At 39.4% G+C, this 21,226-nt stretch overlaps 1 protein-coding gene across 2 annotated transcripts in view; it reads left to right on the forward strand.

Moving 5' to 3' along the window:
- Positions 1-21,226, forward strand: part of SPON1 (spondin 1) — a 242,759-nt gene that overhangs the window by 53,194 nt on the left and 168,339 nt on the right. For both annotated transcript variants that reach the window (XM_031681171.2, XM_006203551.3), the window contains exon 3: positions 18,547-18,680. In XM_031681171.2, coding sequence (XP_031537031.1) covers positions 18,547-18,680 — 134 coding nt within the window. The remainder of the gene's footprint in view (positions 1-18,546; positions 18,681-21,226) is intronic.

Below are 21,226 nucleotides of genomic sequence, written 5' to 3' on the forward strand. Positions count from 1 at the left end.
TCTGAAAGTTTATCAGAAGCCTGTATGCTAGAGTTAGTGTCAGAGTCCCTCCCATGAATATCTCTGAAGATGAAACATATTTGTAAGAGTGTCAGAATAAAACAATATCTATCTATAAGTGACAAAAGACTTAAAAATGCCCATTATTGAAGATCCGAGAGTTCATTATAATGGAATTAACAAGGAAATTTGGTTAATTCTCTGACACAAAATAATTTAAGATAATAACTGGAATTACGACTTATACTTGGACATATCAGATTTCCAGAAATTTCACATAGTTTCTGAAACACTTATAAAATACACCTATACAGACACAACATAAAGAATGCTTAGTATTACTTTGTATTTGACAATGCTTCCTATGTAATTTAATATATCAAATAATCCTAATTAGTCCTGAATACCTCCCTTTTTATAAGGAGAGAGAACAAATCTTTGAGATATTTCAGAGGTCCTCTGAAACATCTCATACCTCAAAGTTAGTTCTAAGTCAAAGACTTCATATGGAATTTGATTTTGGGAAGTTTATCAAAAATATCAAAGTTTTTAAGAAAACATGGATCAAATAGAATCATTGCATCATAACTGTGAAGCAATGCTTGGTTATCCATTTAATCAAAACAAAGACTTCAGAGGCAAATAAGAAGGTTATATAGTTGTAAAAATCCTTAGCTGCAAAATATAGAATCTTTGTTTTTCTAGACAGATTAAATTAAAGGTAAAGAAAAAATTTTTGTATAATTTCTCATTAAGACCAGACTAATAATTTAAGAAAATTTTGTCCTGTTAACAGGGAGTGGGGGGAGTTCAGTTGTACACCAGCTTACTTTTCATATTAAAACTCAATTAACTTAATTAAATTCATTCCAATCTTAGCCAGTTTTGATCATACATAAAATTCCTTTCTAAAGATTACTTTTTTCCTCCTACAAACCTTCTATAACTTTCTAATTTCATTTTAGTTTATCCCTTATTTTTTTTCCTATTTAGAAAAAAACCAGCTTTAGGACAAAATTACTTTCTTTTACTTTAAGAAACTGCATTTCTGTTCTTTATGTCTTGAATTTTTTTTCCCTTGCATATGAGGATGTTTTCCTTATGAATTTTAGTAGTTTTAATTGCATACGTTATAATTTCTAAAACATGTACTTTCTCATAGGAAATTCCTCAGTGGCACCAAACATATTTACTAGTAGTCTCAAATATCTTTAGTTTCTCTATAAAAGGAAACCTATGTTCAGTAATTAATGTTTCAGCATTTTATTTCATTTGGGAATGATTTAGATAGTCAATAAATTTCCATAATTTAACTTAATTTAGCAAAATTCTAAAGTTTCAAGTTACCAAAAAGATTTGAGGAAACTATAAGTAGACATACCATAAAACATAACTATTCTTAGAGTTCACCTAAAAACACATCTCATTTACATTTAATTTACTTATAGAAATATCATCATACCAAGTTATTTTTCTTGCTGACAAATTTTATGACAGGGATAAAATGAACTTGTTTGACTTTTAGTAAACCTAGGAACCATAAAAGTATTATATTTGATATTGATAACTTTAAAGACATGTCTCTATCAATTAAATCAGCAGCCTAGCTATATTGCCAAACATTAATTTAATACCAAATATTTCCCAGATCATGTGAACCTGAAATTTGTGTTAATTTTTATTATATTTCTGATAATTTATATAAGCACTTAACTTTCTTTAAGCCTATTAAACAGAACTCTTTTGCAAATTAATTTTGACGATACCATTCAGAAGTAGAAATATACCATATCTATAACATACATACCTGGACATACATCCATCCAGATAGACACAGACAGGGATCTCATAGTTTTCATTTTAAAACTTTAGTCATGAAATCAGGTACAATACAAAACTCACAAATTTATAAATAACAGTTGGGATAATAAATTGTCTACTCATTCAGATGGCTAAAGTATTATTTATTTGTGGAGAAGACTTTTAAGCTTTGTGCCTTTGACAACCACTTTTTAGGAGGCCGTTTGGGCAAGAGAGTCCTTTTAGCAGTTTGAATTTTAAAAGTTTGTTTTTTTTTTTTTTTTAAATCAGTCTTAAGAATTGGGGACAGTCTGGATAAGAGTTCCTTGAGAAGACCTGATGGAACATTTATAACTCAAAGTCACAGAGAGAAATGCAAGCTCCTCCTAGGAGAACTTTTTGTTCCCTTAAGGTCAGAATTTGAGGGGGGGGGGGAGTTTGTTTTTTTCAAAATGGCCGTAATAGTCATAAACATTTTCAACAGGCTTTTCGAATTATTGTTACTTTCTGTAGGTGATCAATCTTGGTATTATAAAAAGGAAGTTCAGAGGGAGACAGGTAGCAAGGAGGAGAGCCTTGTGGACATTTAGAGGAATAGGAAGAAGCAGAGGAGGGAGGGAGAGAGGGAGGGTGAGGTAAGAGCAGGGAATGAGAGAAGGAGAGAGAGAGAGAGTGAGCTGTCATGAACCTCAGAGGATTTTTCCAATTCGGAAATCCTTTGAGATCATTGTGAGTCAGTTTCTCTGAGGGGAAGCAAAAGTGGATTCTTTATTACATTTTTGGAGGCCTCAAAATACCAATTGATATATGCTTCCATTCTTGTCTTACATTCTTTTTCTAAGACTGTGCAGAAAAACTAATTTAAGAATTTCAGAAGAGCCCCAGGTTGGCCAGCTTAATTGTAGATCATCCTGGGTAATCATAATCCAGCAAGACAAATAAATACTTGTGGGATGAGGGCCCAAAGTTCTTATACACAAGACCAGCAGACATTCCAGAATGAGGCTGTCCTACAGCCTTGCTCTTAGAGCGTGAACTTCCCATATTCCTGGAGTATTTACTCACCAGAAAAAAAGGGGGAAAAATGGGAAATGAAATCCTGAGACCAGAAGCTGGCAATCCATACAAAATGGAAAGCAAAATCCGAAGGCTACTCAACCAAAATAAGCAAAACAAGAAACAAAATTCCAAAGGCCACATAAACAAAATGAACAAAACAGGAAGTGAAATCCCAAAGGATAGTAGCCAGCAACAGAGGGCACTGAGAAACTAGAACCTCTACCAAAGGAGGAGGCTCCAGTACAGGAGGACATACTGCCATGTCCCCACCACCGAGGAGGTGACAGCCCTGTGGGCTCTTGTAGGTACCTTACTCAGATCTGAAGTGGTGCCAGTCCCAAGTGGCAGGTCCTGCTATATACTCTCTTCTGATACCATGTAATGTCAGCTCCCCCCCCCACCAAATAATAATAATAATACAGGAGGCTACAAATAAGACAAGTAAACTCTTTTCTTAATAATTGCAATTTGGGAGACAGAGTTGGGTAACCCTCAAGGAAGAGAGAGTCAGGGGCTTATAAAGACAAAAAGCCACGAGATTGTTAAAAGTTGCCTGATGAGCACTGTGATCAACTCTGATGCAGTCCGAAAAGGGTTGCCCTTAAGGAATCAGGAGTTGTTTCAGGGTACAGGTCTGAGGAGTAGACTGTCAATGAGTTATTTTAGAGTAAGGGTCTGATAAGTATCTTGAGTTTCTGGCAGGTGTTCTAGATGATTTCGTCAGGTCCAAAGGTCAGCATACGTAAGTCACACTTGCTTAATGGCCTCTCAGCTCCATTTTAGGGAGCTCTCTTAGCACTACTGACTCCATTTGGATTTCTCTTTTACCATACAGAGAGAAGCACGTGTGGCTCAGGCTCTGAGGTTTTCAGGAAGGTTTCCTAGAGCAAGTGATATATACAGTGAGACCACAGGTAGAAGCTGATCAGCAACAAGAAGAGGGAACAGGGGCTGGGAAGGCCAGGGGCTCTCAGAATCACTGTGAGGGCTGAAGAGGTAACAAGACAGTCACACTAACAGTCTATGGCCAGTACTGAATCCAGGGTACCTTTGCCTGTTTCTCTCTCCCTTTGTTCCTCCCAGCCCCACACCCTTTTCATTAATGTTCTTTCTCGTACATTGCACTGTATAGACAGAACAACAGCTGATTCTTTGGCTTTCAATAATTATTTTAAAGAGCTCCTTCCTGTCATCCATCAGCTGGTGAACCGCTCACACCTCCTGCTTCTTAGCAAGGCACGAGCCAGCCTCTCACTCCCTCCTGACGCTGCCTCACTACGACAGAGGGCGATGCCTCCCACCCTTTCCTGCGTGATTTGATCAGTGTGTCCTTGCAACCCTCCACCTTGAGACACGCAAAGCCAAAATGCATTCTCCTCAGATAATTGACGTGTTTTGTGAGAGCTCAGCACTCTCCTGGCTGGTAACCCTGTTGGATGTGTCTGACAAACAGACACTGAGAGTTACCGTATATCCACTTCTCTAAGAGAGATTCTTAGTGTTAAAATAGTTAGATCAAAGTTTAGCATTTCCCCAGGGTGCGAAGAAGATCACAGACATGTAGCATATTCCGTAAGATTTAAGTCCATGCATCATGTCTGCCATTTTCATGCTAAAAGAGAGGAAAATTTGACAGGTTTCTATATCCTGGAGAGTGAAGATGTTTAAGGATCTATTTAAGTCTCTTCTGAAAGGACCCTCAGCAGAACCTTACCTCATCCTCAAGGCGAGGGGTCAGGGAGAGAGGAGCACAGTTTGACCCTGTGCTGATGTCTGCTGACTTAAGCAGAGTGCAACCAAGCATCAGGGTAAGGGGAGACCAGGGCACTGAGGAGGAAACTCAGTCACCTGCCAGAAATGTCACTGTCCTATGCAAGGATGGGGGAAAGTCAGAGAGACCCATCTTCTATTTATAACCTAGATGCAATGTTAAAAAGAGGATTATATATATTTTTTCCTGTCTATAAAATAGCCCATCCTTTTCTTCCTTCCTCCTCCCCCACTTTTCTTCATTTGGGGCCACTTTGACATATGGGTGAGACCAGGAACAAGGGTTGCCGTCTCACCCAGCCAGCCATCTGTCCACATTTGCCAGCGAACTGTATTTGCCAAGAACTCCCACTCCGCGGTCTCGGGAAAGGCAGGCTGATAAGCTTGGGCCTCTGATAAACCCCACAGCCTTGAATGATCTGGGCAGGGTGGGGAGGCTGAATCCATGGGAAACTGTGTCCCTTGTGGAGACTGGTCTAGATCCCTCTGTGCCTGGAGGTGCTGACATTGTAAGAATGAAGGAATGAGGAGGGAGGGGTGAGGGTGGAGGATCAACTCAGATGTTAAGAAGCCAGAGCTGCAGATAAAATCTGCCTGGGATCAGCTCCCCCCACCACATCTGATGTTTCTAGAATCCTCTTTCCAAAGGTCTAATCCTTCTCTGGGCACACAGGGTCTTTGTGGAGGCTGGTGATATAGTGGAAAGGCCATTGGTTTGGAGCCAGACTGCCTGGTGTGAGCTCACTATGAATCTGGCAGATCTAAGTGACTATTTTTCTGAGCCTTGGTTTCTTCTGTGAGATAGAAAACAAGTGAACTTTAAGTTGAGCCCATGTTGTTGATGCATATAAACCCCAGCACAGTGCCTGGGACACGTAGGGGCCTTAGCAAACCGGGTTTTTGCTCTGAACTTTGTTCTTCACTCAATGAAGTCAACCCATTGAAAGCCCCATTAGTGTACAAGAGACATTCGTCCGTTTCAGAAGGTTAGCACAGTAGAAAAAGGCTTCCCGCACAACCTCAGGCAGAGCAGGATAGAGAGCCGTACATTCTGCTGAGCTGATCATAAATCTGAATGAAATAATTATGTAAAGTATTCAAGAGCAATTCAGTGAGAAGATGCCTCATCTGCCTTGATGGGCTTTTCAATTACCCATTTTTAGCACTACATTATACCATTCTCTGGGAATAATTATTAAACATTTCAACTGTATTGCTATATAAAACTTAAAAGGCTGATTTATTTTCTAGGCATTAGACTACCTAGTATAAAGTCCCCCAACTGTATGGTTCTATTTGTTTAAACCTACTTGTCAGAATGGTTTTCTAGCCTTGAGATGACACTTACACCATCTCCCCAAGTGAAAGATGAAGGGAATGGGGTTAGGTCCAGGGGTTACAAACACTAGCTTGAGGGTCATGAGCTCAGGCTTCTGCTTCCTAATCCCTATTTCTGAATTTGTAAAATGGGGATAATTCATACTTTACAAGATTATTGCAGTGATCATGGGAAGTAATGTCTATGAAGTGTTAGCGAGAACATAGTGTACGGACTTGGTAAATAATAGATGTATTGCTCTGGCTGCGTTCTGGGATGCCCTGGATTTTACATTCAGCAAATGACGATATTCCCCGGTACTCACACATGTGCATCAGTCACCTCCCAGGACAATTCTTTCTTCTCTTCCTGGTTTTTCTAAAGGAGATAGCTCTTTTCTTACTGAGGATTACCTACCCTTAGGAAATGACCAGTTTCCCCCAACTCCATCTCTACCTTGCTTAGCATCTCCCAATCCTCATGTGAAAGGTCAGACTCTCTTTTTCAACTTTTCAACCAAGGGCTACACTGTGGGTCAAGTGATCAGGCAGTGACCACTACACACACACACACACACACACACACACACACGCACCAGTTCTACTGGAGCCTGTCCATTGAACTCAAGGCTCCCGAGCCAAGCTGCAGTTAGGTTCAGGCCAGCTGGGCTGGTGCCAGGATACCTGTTTTTAAGGAGCACTAGTGTCATTGGAACCCTAATGAGATGGAGAAAATTTACCAGAATTAATTGAGAGCAAGCATGATCATGATAATAATGATTTTATTATTATAAATAATACACCGTGATTGTAATATTTACAGTGATAGCTTTGTGCTGGGAACTTCTCTAACTGCTTTACATGTAATAATTCATTTAAACCCTTCCAACGCATTGAGGAAGGTACTATTATTATCTCCCATTTTAAAGATAAGACTCCTTCCAGAAAAAGTAAAGAATTTGCCAGAGTCACACAACTAGTAGATAGGCTGGGCTGCCCCAGGCCCTTCACCATTGCCTTTTGGTAGGGGGCAAAACTCCCAGGAGTTATAAAGTGGCAGCAAGAAATGGTGTCTAGGCTGCCTTCCAGGCCTCTTAGTTGCTGGGAGGGGTGTGCACGTTCGGGGCTGGGAGCCCAGCTGTGAGTGGCCAGTGCTGAGCCAGCAGTCTCTCTGCCTCCTCCTCCCCCTGCCCAGCACTCGGCCTCTCCTCCAGAGAGAATATCATTTGAAAGGAGGCCAGGTTATTAGCCTGCTCAGGGCGCCCACGTGTCCTGGTCCAGCCTGGCTCCCAAGCTAGGCCTGCTGTGTTTGCTCCCAGTATGTGAAACAACCCAGGATTCATCTGCTTTTTGGGGTAACAAACTTTGGGACTTGACCTCCATGAATCTGGAGGCTATGTACCCAGGGCGATGACTGAGGAGCCCCGCAACAATGCTCGTGGACACCTCCACACTGCTCCTCCCCTAGCTTCTCTCACTTCTCAGATCTGGGCAGTGGAGGGCACACCCCTGGCAAAGAAAAAACGAAGCAGAAATGTTTTTTTTTTTTTTAATGAATGCAATGAAAATAAGAATCTGTTGGAAGAGATGCTAGAGCTGAAGGAGATTCTAGTAACTGTCTAGGGGCGGGGAGGGAAGATGCTTTGTCAGGAAGGAGGACAAGATTTGAGCCTAAGTCTTTACAGCCTAAAAGAGGGACCACTTACAAAAGCTACACTGGGGAATGCAGCCAATGCAGACTTTCAGATGATGTTCCTGATGCATTTAGAAAAACCTGGAAAAATGTGGAGGCTCTTAGGACAAATAGAAAAAAAACAAGACATTATACACACAATAGGAATACAACTGTCTACAAATTTCCAAGTATAAACAGAAAAGTCTGGAAGGAAACAAACAAACCAAAGTTATTGAAACAGTGAGAGATGATTTTTTCCCCTTCACTTTTCTACCTTTCTGTAACAAACTCTTTAGAGCAATAAAGGCAAAATCTTTATTTAATTTCTAAAAATCTGTATTGAAAGCTTTTTCATAAAAGACAAAACAGCTGTCTTTCCTTCCGTGACTTTCAGACTCAGAAAATACACACGGGAAACTAGAAAGAGGAGATTTAATGACTGGGATTGTTTTCTTTGGATTCTCTCTCAGATTTTACTGAAGCATTGCAAAATCCCTTCCTGGACAGATTCAGCAATAATGATCTGCATTAATTTCACTCACAGAAAAATTAAGGATGTGAAATTTAGCAATAAGAGATCATCATAATATCCCCAAGTTATAAACAACAAAATAGTCAATGCTCTGAAGTTTGTCAGGTAGAATGTGGACTGGTCACACTGTGGGCTATTATGCAGCCATAGCTTATTTTACTGAGTTACATATTGAGTAGAAAAGAAGGATGTTCATGATGTATTGTTGAGCTGAAATGGCAGTAAAGTGTAATTCTATTTTTTAGAATTGTATACATGTATGTGTAATCTGAAAAGATATACATCAAAATGTTAATAACTATCTTGGGGTAGTTGAATTGTGAGTATTGTTTATTTCATAATTTTTGCTTCTCTCTGTTTTCTGATTTTCCTGCAATGAACAAGTACAGGCATACCTCATTTTCTTGCACTTTGCTTTACTGTACTTAGCAGATACTGCGTTTTTTACAAATTGAAGTTTTGTGGCAACCCTGGTTCGAGCAAGTTTATTGGTGTCATTTTTCTAGCAGTATTTCCTCACTTCCTGTTTCTGTGTCACATTTTGGTAGTTCTCACAATATTTCAAAGTTTTTCATTATATTTGTTACGGTGATCTGTGATCAGTGATCTTTGGCACTGTTGCAAAAAGATTATGACTTGCTGAAGGCTCAGATAATGATTAGCATTTTTTAGCAAATAAAGTATTTTTTAAATTCTTTATTTTTTATTAAAAACTTTTGGGGGGTGGTAATTAGGTTTATTTATTTATTTATTTTAATGGAGGTGCTGGGGATTAAACCCAGGACCTCGTGTATACTAGGCACACACTCTGCCACTGAGCTATACCCTCCCCCCCAGTATTTTTTTAAACATTTTTTTATTAATTTATAATCATTAATTTACAATATATAATGTTGTGTCAAATTCCAGTGTTCAGCACAATTTTTCGGTTATACATGAACATATATATATTCATTGTCACATTTTTTTCTCTGTGAGCTACCATAAGATCTTATGTATATTTCCCTGTGCTATACAGTATAATCTTGTTTATCTATTCTACAATTTTGAAATACCATCTATCCCTTCCCACCCTCCGCCCCCTTGGCAACCACAAGTTTGTATTCTATGTCTATGAGTCTATTTCTGTTTTGTATTTACGCTTTGTTTTTTTGTTCGTTTTTGTTTTTGTTTTTTAGATTCCACATATGAGCGATCTCATAGGGTATTTTTCTTTCTCTTTCTGGCTTACTTCACTTAGAATGACATTCTCCAGGAGTATCCATGTTGCTGCAAATGGCGTTATGTTGTCGGTTTTCATGGCTGAGTAGTATTCCATTGTATAAATATACCACCTCTTCTTTATCCAGTCACCTGTTGATGGACATTTAGGCTGTTTCCATGTTTTGGCTATTGTAAATAGTGCTGCTATGAACATTGGGGTGCAGGTGTCATCCTGAGGTAGGGTTCCTTCTGTATTCTTTTAGACATGATGCTATTTTGATTCTTTTAGACATGATGCTATTGTACACTTAATAGATTATAGTATTACTGTAAACATAGTTTTTTCTTTTAATTTTAACCTTTGAAAACATTTTTAAATTAATTTTTTTAAACTTTTTTTGAGTAATAGTCATTTTACAATGCCATGTCAAATTCCAGCGTAGAGCACAATTTTTCAGTTATACATGAACATACATACGTTCATTGTCACTTTTTTTTTGCTGTGAGCTACCATAAGATCTTGTATATATTTCCCTGTGCTATACAGTGTATTTTTTAATTTATTTTATTGAAGTATCATTGATTTACAATGGGTTAGTTTCATGAGTACAGCAAAATGATTCAGTTACATATATATGTCTGTATTCTTTTCAGATTCTTTTCCATTATAGCTTATTAAAAGATATTGAATATAGTTACCTGTCTATAGAGTAGGTCCTTGTTTATCTATTTTATACATAGTAGTGTGTATCTTTTAATCCCAAACTCCTAATTTATCCCTCTTCCCCTTCCTCTTTGGTAACCATAAGTTTGTTTTCTATGTCTGTGAGTCTGTTTCTATCTTGTAAATAAGTTCATTTGTATCAATTTTTTAGATTCCACATATAAGCGATATCATATGATATTTCTTTTTCTCTGACTGACTTCATTTAGTGTGATAATCTCTAGGTCCATCTGTGTAGCTGCAAATGGCATTATTTTGTTTTCATTCTTTTTTATGTAGTATTCTATTGTGTCTGTGTATATATATACACATATCATCTTTATTCATTCATCTATCAATGGACATTTAGGTTGTTTCCATGTTTTGGCTATTGTATATAGTTATGCTATGAACATTGGGGTACATGTATCCTTTTGAATTAGAGTTTTCATCTTTTCCAGATATATGCCCAGGAGTGGGGTTGCTGGATCATATGGTAACTTAGTTTTTTAAGGAACCTCCAGACTGTTCTCCATAGTGGTCCACCAATTTACATTCTCACCTACAGTGTCCAAGTGTTCCTCTTTCTCCATACCCTCCCCAGCATTTATTATTTATTGACTTTTTGGTGATGGCCATTCTGACTGGTGTGAGGTGATACTTCATTATAGTTTTGATTTGCATTTCTCTAATAATTAGCAATGCTGAGCATCTTTTCCTTGTAAACATAATCTTCATACACACTGGAAAGCCAAAAAATTTATGACTCGCTTTATTGCAGTATTTACTTTATTGCAGAGATCTGGGACCAAACCCACAATAGCTCCTAGGTATGCCTGTATCCATGCTTCTCCTCTTCAGGGTGTCTTTCTCCTGTGTTAATACAATCAGACTAAGGTGTTGGGGGAACACTTCCCCCTCACTACAATATACTGAGGGCCCACTGCTTCTCACAAACCTTCAGAGAAGAAATATGTACGAGAGGGTGCTGTAGGACATGTATTCCCTCATTCTCTAATCCAGTCCCTATCAATGTCCCCTACCCTCTCTGACTCAACAGTTGGTATTTAGAGATACACTGTTGCCCTTTCCTTCAGACTCGGACCACCCACTACCCAGGCCAATAAGGACTTGAGCACTGGCTGCTTATGCAGTCACTGTTCCCATCCTCTCCCTGATAGGCATCCTTGGTCATGGTGCCCTGCATTGACCACTGGGCTCCTGAGTTGTTTTCTTACTCACAACTCACATTTCCCCTCTCGACCCCCAAAGTCCCCTCTTATCCCAAGGGTCAAATCTAATGTCTCCTGCCAACTCCACTCCAAGCCTATGCTCATGGGGCCAGTTTCCTGCTGTGGATGCCATTCCAAGTTCCTGTTCCAATTATCTGACTTATTCATGGTTCTCATGTGGGAACTGGAGCCCTGACCCTGACCACTAGACCTGATCTCTGTCTGTGATGAGGGTTCTGCTTCCTGAAGACAAATGTCCCAAGATGGCACCACAGGGACTTCTGGATAGTATTCTCCTGGATATCCCACTGATAGAACACTTGCAACTTTATCTGGGCTTTGATGCTCTTTAGGGTCATTTTCTGAGGCTTGTATGTCTGTCAGACCAGAAATGATGAGACAACATAGCAGAAGAGATAATCCAGATCAGAGTTGAGAAAGGGAGCCAAAATTAGATGTAGGAAGGAAGTCTTGTATGTTCGACTCTGAAAAGAAAGGCCATAAGTAGGATAAGGGTAAAGGTGGGCCATGATGTAAATTTCAATATGGGTATGGCAGGTGGTTCAGGACCAAGACTGTGATCAATGAAAAGTTTTTGGAAGCCTTGAAAGTCATGCTGATGAGGTGGCTTCAAAAGTCCCTAATATTAAGAAAGGCCTATTCATGACCAGATGCCCAACTGGTTGCCTGAACTATAGGTTGCCAAGCATTCTGGAAATCAAACCTTGTTCACCTGTCTAAACCTGGGTCTGCTTTACTTGGCTGTCTCCCACGGCTGGATGGGGACCAGTGGTTGATCCCTTAATTTCTCTTTTTCTTTAAGGAGTCAAGCATCCTGCCTTACCAGTGAATCACTCCCAAGTGAATTTAAACTTAAGCTTAACCTGGAATGTTTATTTTAACCTACATTAAAAATAAATACATAAAACATTACCTATAGACTGTTATAATGAAGTCCTTGAAAATAATTAGAAATCTCTTCATTTAAAGTAATACATCATCATTGTAGAAAATTCAGAAAATACAAAAAGCATAGAGAAGAAATAAAAATCACCCATAATACTGCTACCAGACACAACCACCCACTGTAATATGTTTTAATTTTCTAGTCTCAGGTTGCTCAGAAAAGAAACCACAGATTGAAATGCATACTGAAAGCTTTTTAAGTGGATTTCATTTAGTTGGTGGGTAACTTGGTGGGTCTAGTCTAGACCAGGGCAAGTGTGGAGACTTTGGGTGTTGGGGAAATGTACAAGAACAGGTTCTGATAGCTCCAAAGCTTGTTGGAGAAAGGTGACATTTTCTGAAAAGCAAACAACTTTGAGAGCATTTTCTAAATCAGAGGAAACGACCCCTTCTGTTCAATACTTAATTACCATCTGGCAACTGAGGTTGTGGATAAACAACTGTATTTACCTGTGGTGGCTTCTGCGGCTTGGAAAACATTCTTCTTTGTTTCTGTGTTGAGACAAGGGTCTGAACCTTATCCCTCACTGGGATCTTTTTCAGAGGTAGAGGCTTTGGTTTCATACAGCCCTGGGTCAGAATCCAGACCAGATCACTCAGTTTTATTTCCTCATTTGTAAAATGAGAATAATTATTCCCATCAGGAATTCAATGATGTGACCGTGTTAAGTACCTGGCACATAGTAGGTGTGAATTAAATAATATTTCCCTTTGGCTTTCCCAGTATAGTCACCCAGAACCCTCCCAAGGATTTTAAAGATTTAGGATTAAAATTACCTGCAAATTTCTCTATGATCACCCATACAGGGGCTCCTCATGGAGTCCAAGTGCACAATTCCAAGAAAATCACATTGTTAGGAAATCAACCTTCACACAGACAAAGCTTACAGAAAGGAATCTAAGTACCCTTTAAGAAAATATGAAGCAAAACTACTGTTTACATTTACCAAGTTCTTGTGTGTATGTTGGAGTCAGGTGTTAGGTTGTCGTGGGCTGGTCCAGCATATGTGGACTTGGCTGGAGACAAACTTCTTACCTAACATAAGGGAATGGCACTATTAGGAGGTATTGTAGTATAGGGGGAAAGGGCACAGGCGTTAGAACCAAATAGGTTTGAGGTCAAACTCCAGCTCCACCACTGTGGAATTTGAACAGGTTGTTTAACCCATCTGCATCACAGTAGTTTCCTCAAGGGCAGGCTTCATAATGCTTAATTACTGGAAGGAAATGGAAATAATATATGTCAAGTCCTTGGCCACTAGAAAGTGCTCAAAAATGCAAGCTATTAATAGTCACCTAGAAAAACAAAACCCAAAGTCAAAAGGAAGTCCAGGGAGTTATCTAAATAGGGAGCAAAAGCAGACATTGCAGGCAGGAGGTAGAGTCAGCCATCTCATAGCCAAAGGGAAGAGGCAAGTACACCTCGTTCTTCAGAGCAGACCTCTTATGTATCAGGCACTGTGCTAAGTGTGAAGAAATGATGAGGAAAAAAACACTAGACCTAGTGTCTGCCCTCATGTAGTTTACAGATCATTAGAGAAGTAGACGTTAATTAAGGACTCAAACAAATGCTTGTAAAATTAAAAGAGAGCCAAAGTGCCTGGAAGGAGAGGAATGGATATATAACACATAAGGGAGGAAATTGCCCTAGTGAAAGAGGACAGGGAAGGCTTTTCAATGAAAAGGATGAATGAGCTGAGGGGGGAAGAAAGAGAAGAAGTGGGGAGGGAGGGAAGGAAGGAGGAGGAAAGAACTAGCAATTGGCCAGGATTTGGCAGGAGGAAACACAAAAACAGAGCAGCTGAGTGGAGAAAGCAAGGAGGGAGATGGCACCAGATGAGGCTAAAGAGGTAGGAAGGCAGGGACTAGACTCCTAAGGATTTCAGTCTTGGTCTTGGAAATACTGAAAAGCTGTTGAATTGTTCCAAAGAGGACATTCTTTTACTGGTGTTTTTAAAAGGTTTGCAGTATAGAGAATAAATTGAAGAGAGGCATGAGAAGATGTATAAAGACCAGTTAATTAGTTCAGATTAAAAATGATGTAGCTTAGTCTACAATAGTAATAGGGATATTAGTCTATGGTGATAGTAGGGATGGTAATATGAATTCAAGAGATACTTGGAAGTTAACATGGACAGCATTTGGATACGAAGGGTGAGAGAGAAGGAAGAGCCAAGGAGGACCCAACATTTCTGACTTACACAATTGGAGTAGGATCAGGTTTGAGGGAAGTTAGTGGTTGACAAGGTGGATCTGAGGTAAGTTTTATCCAAGAGAAAATGCAAGTAGAAGATAAGTTTGGAGATACATTAGCCTAGAACTCAGATAAGTGGCGAAGACTGGAAATACAGACTTGTGAATCAGCCACACATAGGTAGCAATTAAAGCTATGAATGGAATAAGATCAGCTACAGAGATGGAATCAAGTCAGAACAGGAGAAGGCTTAGGACTGAGCTTTGAGCTTGAAATTTCAAATTTACAGGCCAGTAGAGGAGGATCAGCAGCCAAAAGGAAGCAGAGATTGTGGACAGGAAAGTCGAGGTGGGGAGAGAGTAGAGAGGAGCTGTGGCATAGAAGCCAAGGAAAGAGAGTGCTTCAAGAAGAAGGACCACATAGTATCTATTGGGTTAAGAGTTGCAGAAACCACTGATGGCCTTAACTAGAAATCAATAACAGAAAGATAGAGAATCCCCAAATATTTGGAGGTTAAACAACACATTTCTAACCAACATGTGGGTCAAAGAAGAAATTTCAAAAGAAATTTTAAAATATTTTGAATTAAATGCAAATGAAACTACAACTTAACAAAATCTGTGAGATGCAATGAAAGTGGTGCTTAAGGGAAATTTATAGCATTGAATGTACATATTATAAAAGAAGAAAAATTTAAAATCAATAGTCTAGGCTTCCACTTTAAGAAACTAGAAAAAGGAAAGCAAATTACATCTAAAATAAGCAAAACAACAACAACAACAAACCCAGAAATCAATGAAATTGGAAAAAAAAATTAGTAGACAAATCAACAAAACCAAAATCTGGCTCTTTGAAAAGGTAAGATTGATAAGCCCTTAGCCAAGCTAACTGAAAAAAAGAGGGAAGACACAAATTACTAATACCAGAAATGAAGTAAGGGACATCACTACAGATCCCACGGACACTAAAGGAATAATAAAGGAGTATTATGAACAACTGTAGGCTCACAAATTTGGTCATCTGGATGAAATGGACCAATTCCTTAAAAGATACAATCTGTAAAATCTCACACAATAAAGAATAGACAGTATCAATAGGTCTACAACTCTTAAACTGAGTCAATAATTAATATCCTTCCAAAATAGCACCAGACCCAGATGGTTTCACTGGTGAATTCTGTCAAACATTTAAGGAAGAAATTGTACCAGTTCTCTACCTCCTAACTCATTCTGTTTATCCCAGGCATGCAAGGCTGGTTCAACATTTGAAAATCAATCAATCAATCAATCACATCAACAGGCGAAAGAAGAAATATCACATGATTATATCAGTAGATGCAGAAAAAGCATTTGACAAAATGTACACCTATTCATGATAACTCTCAGCAAACTAGGAGTATAGATAGATGTCCTTAACTTGATAAAGAGCATGGAGAAAACCTACACCTAGCATCATACTTACTTGAGAGGCTACAAAAAATTTGAGACTTTGCTGCAAAGATCAAGAACAAGGCAAGGATGTCCCCTCTGACCACTACTTTTCAACATCATACTGGGCGTCCTAGCTAATGCAACAAGACAAGAAAAGGAAATAAGAGGTATACAGATTGGGAAGGGAAGAAATAAAGTTGTCTTTGCAGATGACATGATTGTCTACATAGAAAAATCTGAAAGAGTTGACCAAAAACTTCCTGGAGCTAATAAGCAATTACAACAAAAGATTAATGATTGCCAGGGGTTGGTGGAGGGGAGACTGAATAGGCAGAACACAGAGGATTTTTAAGGCAGTGAAGCTATTCAGTACAATACTACAATGGTGGATATATATATATAATTATACATTTGTCAAACCCCACAGAATATATAACACCAAGAATGAGCCCTAATGTAAACTATGGACCTTTGTGATGATGTGTCAGTGTAGGCTTATCATTTCTAACAAATGCCTCACCCTGGTGCCTGATGTTAATAATGGGGAAGGTCGTGCATGTGTGTGAACAGGGGGTATATGGGAACTCTCTGTTCACTCTGCTCAATTTTTCTGTGAACCTAAAACTCCTCTAAAAATTTTAATTTACTAATTTTTAAAAAGTAGCTCGCCGTATGGAGAAAGTGGAGTTGGATCCCTTCTCCATCAAATTAAAAAGTAAATTCTAAATGGATTAAAGAACTAAGTGTGAAAATAAAATTATAAGCTAATGGAAGAAAATACTAGAGAATATCTTTATGATCTCCGTTGTTTAGGCAAGATCAAAAAAAGTGCAAGCCACAGGAGAAGTATTGATAAATTTGACCAGATGAAAGTTATAAAAGAATTCCACAGGTAAGATAAATGTCTAGGTGACAGAAAGATACTTGCATAGATGAGCAACTCATATCTAGAAAGTCCTATAAATTGACAGAAAAATCCACCGTTTAAGATTGTGTAGGCAGTTCACAGGAGAAGCCTGATAAATTTATAGAGAGATGCTCAAATTTGCTAGTATTAAATGAAAACAAGATACTACTTTACATCCATTGGATTGGAAGCCATTTGAAAGTCCAGTCGTCACAAGTACTAGTGAGGATGTGGGGAAATGGGAACACTTGTGCATAGCTTATACAGAACAGTAGGTACAGCCATTCTGCAGGACAATCTGGCAGTACTTAGTGAAATTAATATGATTAGATCTGTAACCCAACTACCAAGCAATCCCACTACATGGTTTATATTGCTGAGAAACTCTCATATAGTTGCCTAAGCTGAGCAGCAGGAGGATTTGCATTACAGCAATGATTGTGGAGGCAGAGAGCTGGACATCAGCTGAGTGCCCCCTCACTGGGCGAGTGGATAAGTAAAATGTGGTCTGTGCATGCAGTGGAGTCCTAAGAGGTAGTTGGAAGCAGAGAGTTACATTCCCATGTAGTAACACTGACATATCTCAAAGTCGTAAGATTAAGTGAAAGGAATGTTAAAATACAAAACAATTCTATGTAACTTCAAGTAAATTATATACATATATATGTACGTATGTGTGTGTGTATATATGTATATATTCAGAAGGACCTATGTTAAATACTCAGGAGTGCTAAAGAGAAGAGGAAAATGGGAGAAGTATAAAGAGTGTAGAGATAAACAAAATGTAGCTTTTGCTTTGTCCAGTGATAAAAATATGAGGTGACAATTTTTTTACCCACTTTCCTATAACAAAAAGAGGAATTAAAAAATGTTTTAAGGAAAATAAATGCAATATGGATATAATGATCTTGTTAAACTGTATTTGAAAATTAAATGAGTAATTCAGATGAAGCACTTAGCTTAATACCTAGCCTATACTAAACACTCAATAAATGTTATCTATCCATGTTATCAATGCTACATGACACAGCTACTATCAGTCAGTTGGAGCTGGCATTTAAGATCCATTGGATTTAGCTGATTTCCCCCAAAAGATCCTTCTAGGTGGAATAGTCTATGGTTCTACCAGAGGGATGGGCAAGTCCTGGTAGCAGACCCAGAAGCAAGTAGGGGAAGTGCTGAGAATAGCCTCGGGGAATGGGAACGGCTGCCAGCTTTTTTTGCAGTGTCATAGGAAACCTTGATGGTTAACTTGGGAGAACACTAATATAAAGCACAAATTAAAAAAGGAGAGACTGCAAGAATAAACAGTGCTATAAAGCTGGGTGACTTTATGTGCTTTGGTACACTTCCTCCTAAGTAACATTTTAATTTCAGGTTATAAAATTGAATCACAATGTCTGGGTATAGAGTGTTTGCTTTGGATTAGCCTCCCCTACCCTCCTCTTTCCCTGAAGTGGGACACAGGTTGTTGTAGTGAAATGAGTAAGATCATCACCCAATGTGGCCTGTTCCTCAAAGTGCTGACCCCAGATCCTGGTCCCAGAGAGCAGAGAACAGGAGCAAAATCCTTGCCCTTCCATTAGTTCGACAAGCATTGAGTGCGACTCTATGCCAGGCACTATTCTGGTGTCTGGGGGCATAGAGCTGCAAACAGAAAATGACAGATTTAGAAGTAAAATTATGGAGGTCAACACGGTAACTTCCCAAAGTGACACTGCATTTCAATGTGTTTATTTTTCCACCGGTTTTCCATAGATAATAGATGAAGAAGAAACACAGTTTATGAGTAATTGCCCTGTTGCGGTCACCGAAAGCACCCCACGGAGGAGGACAAGGATCCAGGTGTTCTGGATAGCGCCACCTGCAGGAACAGGCTGTGTGATTCTAAAGTAAGTCAGCGTGGAATCCTAACACTTCCCTCCCCTATCCTTCCCTTCCCTTCGGCCTCGTGAAGACTTCATCGTGTGGTTGCAAAAGGAAAAGTGGCTTTACTGGGATGTCGGACAAGTTGTGTCACGTACCGTCTTTGGTGAAGTGCTATAAAAAGAATCAATCACCTGAACCACTATTTTCCTCTCATACAGTGATTCTGCTGTCCACTCTGTCTTCCTAGAGATAATGATCCTAGGGCTAGTTCAGAAAAATTATGACCCGGGTGAGGATAATTTTTGGCTTCCTCCATCTTGAATTCAACACCTAGTATCCTTAAACTGTGCTAGGTGGACCTGAGACCCAACTGTAACCTCCACTGGCCCCTGGATCTGCTTTATGGACCTATTTTCTTCCTTCTTCCATCAAAATTGTGCTCTTGTACTTCTAACTCTGGGTCCTCCTACTCCTCCTTTTGATGAGTTACAATAGATGGTAAGAGATGTTAGCCAGCTAATGGTCTTCCTCTGAAAAGTAGCATTATCTCAAACCTGCATTTCCAAAATTGTATGTGATAGAATGATGTTCAGGGAGATGTAAATAGGAGCAAGAAACCAATTTCTATGGTTAAATAAGTTTGGAAAATGCTGTATACTGTATTCCCTTCTTGCAAATTCATAACATATATTAGCATATTGAAAGTATTACAGAGTCCTGGCAAAAAGAATCTGTTTAACGTGTTTTACCCAGTATTTCCCAAACTTGACTGCAAAGCTCCTTTTTTTTTTTTTTTTTTTTTTTTTTTTTTTTTGCCGAGACATCTATTAACATTCAGCAGTTTGAGACATGCAGCTGTAACCTCTTCTAAACAGATTTGAAAGCTGTATAAAGTGATGCTGGGAATTTTAGGATTTCAGACAGGCAAATGGTCATGGGTAAATGGGCAGGGCTCCAATGCCAACATCCAAGATGTCATTTTTCCTGGAGGTAGGGGCTGGAAACTTTCCAGCCATCTTCCTCTTCTTTAAATCCCCCAAGACCTTATTCATGTATTTGGTTCATTTGTCTGCACTGCTGGCAGGTGGACATTTCAATACACTTACTACTGTGGTTAACCACAGCCTAGTGCTGAGAAAAGGCTGATAAGGGGGTGTTCCACCTAGGCACTCCAGTCCCTGCAGTTTCTAGTCAGGTGTGCCTTGCTTATGGGGAAAAAAAAAAAAGCCCACAGAGATCTCTGGAAGCCTCAGTCCATTGACCATACCCAGCCCTGTCTTGGCCTCATTTTGCTGCCATCTGTCTGGACATTTTTTTTTTGCTTAGTTTAATGTAAGCTGAGTATCTTTCCTCAGAATTCTTGAGAAGTTTGGCTTTTGGCATTAATCTACATTGGTGATTTTTTTTTAATTTTAGCAGTAGAATTTTTTTTAAATGAAACTTTACATATAAATCCCAATATATAACGTATTTCTAGTATCTAGTTGAAATGTGGAAGAGGCCTTGTAGAAATAAACTAAGACCACTGAAGTGAGAACAGAGGCTATTTATCGAAGGTTTCCTACATAGCAAGGAAGTCCGCTGCCATCACTAGCATTTGGCGGAGACTCAAAGGCAGGCAGAGGGGTGGGAAAGCTCTATAGCGGAAAAAGGGGAAGATTGCAGGTACATTCTGACTGAAGAGTGTTGGCATGGGGAAGCTGAAAGCAGGCTAACTAGAAATGGAGCATTTTATGTGACTGGTTTAGAGAACATATTTGGCTTTCTCTGCCTGATCCTGAGCTGGAAGTAGAGGAGGCAGTGGGGGCAAAAATTAGAGTTGGCATCAGTGGCCAAGTTCTAACCATTCTGGGCTGATGGCTGCAGAGGTGGTGGCTTCCCAAGTCATTTAGTGCAGAGGGTTGGGGGTCAGAGTTTTATCATCATTGTCATGTAGAGCCTGGCCATTGGCCGTTGGTATGTTCAGTCTCTCCGCCTGGAGACCGGGCTCTCAGTTTCACTTGCCGGTACCCACACCCCTGCCCGTGGCAGCCCTTCCACTAGCAGAGCCTGGGGCTCACCAACATCAGATCTGTGTGTTGGGTCCTCCTGCTCTAAAAATCTGTATCCCTCTGGCATAGATCTCTGGTTTTCTTTGATTGATTGTTTTCACAAACCAGAAGCATTTGATCTTCCTGGTGGAAGCCAGAAAGGCATCTCTCATTTACCCATTAACAATGAACATATGTGAACATATGTTTATCCACTAGCAATGAACAAATGTGGCTTGTTCAGTCACTCATTCTTTCAGCAAATGTAACTGAGCTTCTATTTGCACAGACATCCAGAATATACAGGCAACTGAGGTAAGATCTTGATCCTCAAGGTTCTCAAAAGCCAAATGGAGAAGAGAGAAAAGGACAACCAATACCTTCAATCTACCAGGAATTCAGCCACACATCTAGCAGGCTTTGTCTAACTTAATCTTCAAGACAAACTTCCCCCTTTTATGCAGGAGGAGACAGGTCCCAGTGAATCAAGCAAGTTTCTTCAAGTCACACATCCATTTAATTCTATAGCCCCATGTTAA

This window comes from Vicugna pacos, chromosome 10, assembly GCF_048564905.1.
Source record: "Vicugna pacos chromosome 10, VicPac4, whole genome shotgun sequence".
Lineage (NCBI taxonomy): Eukaryota > Metazoa > Chordata > Mammalia > Artiodactyla > Camelidae > Vicugna > Vicugna pacos.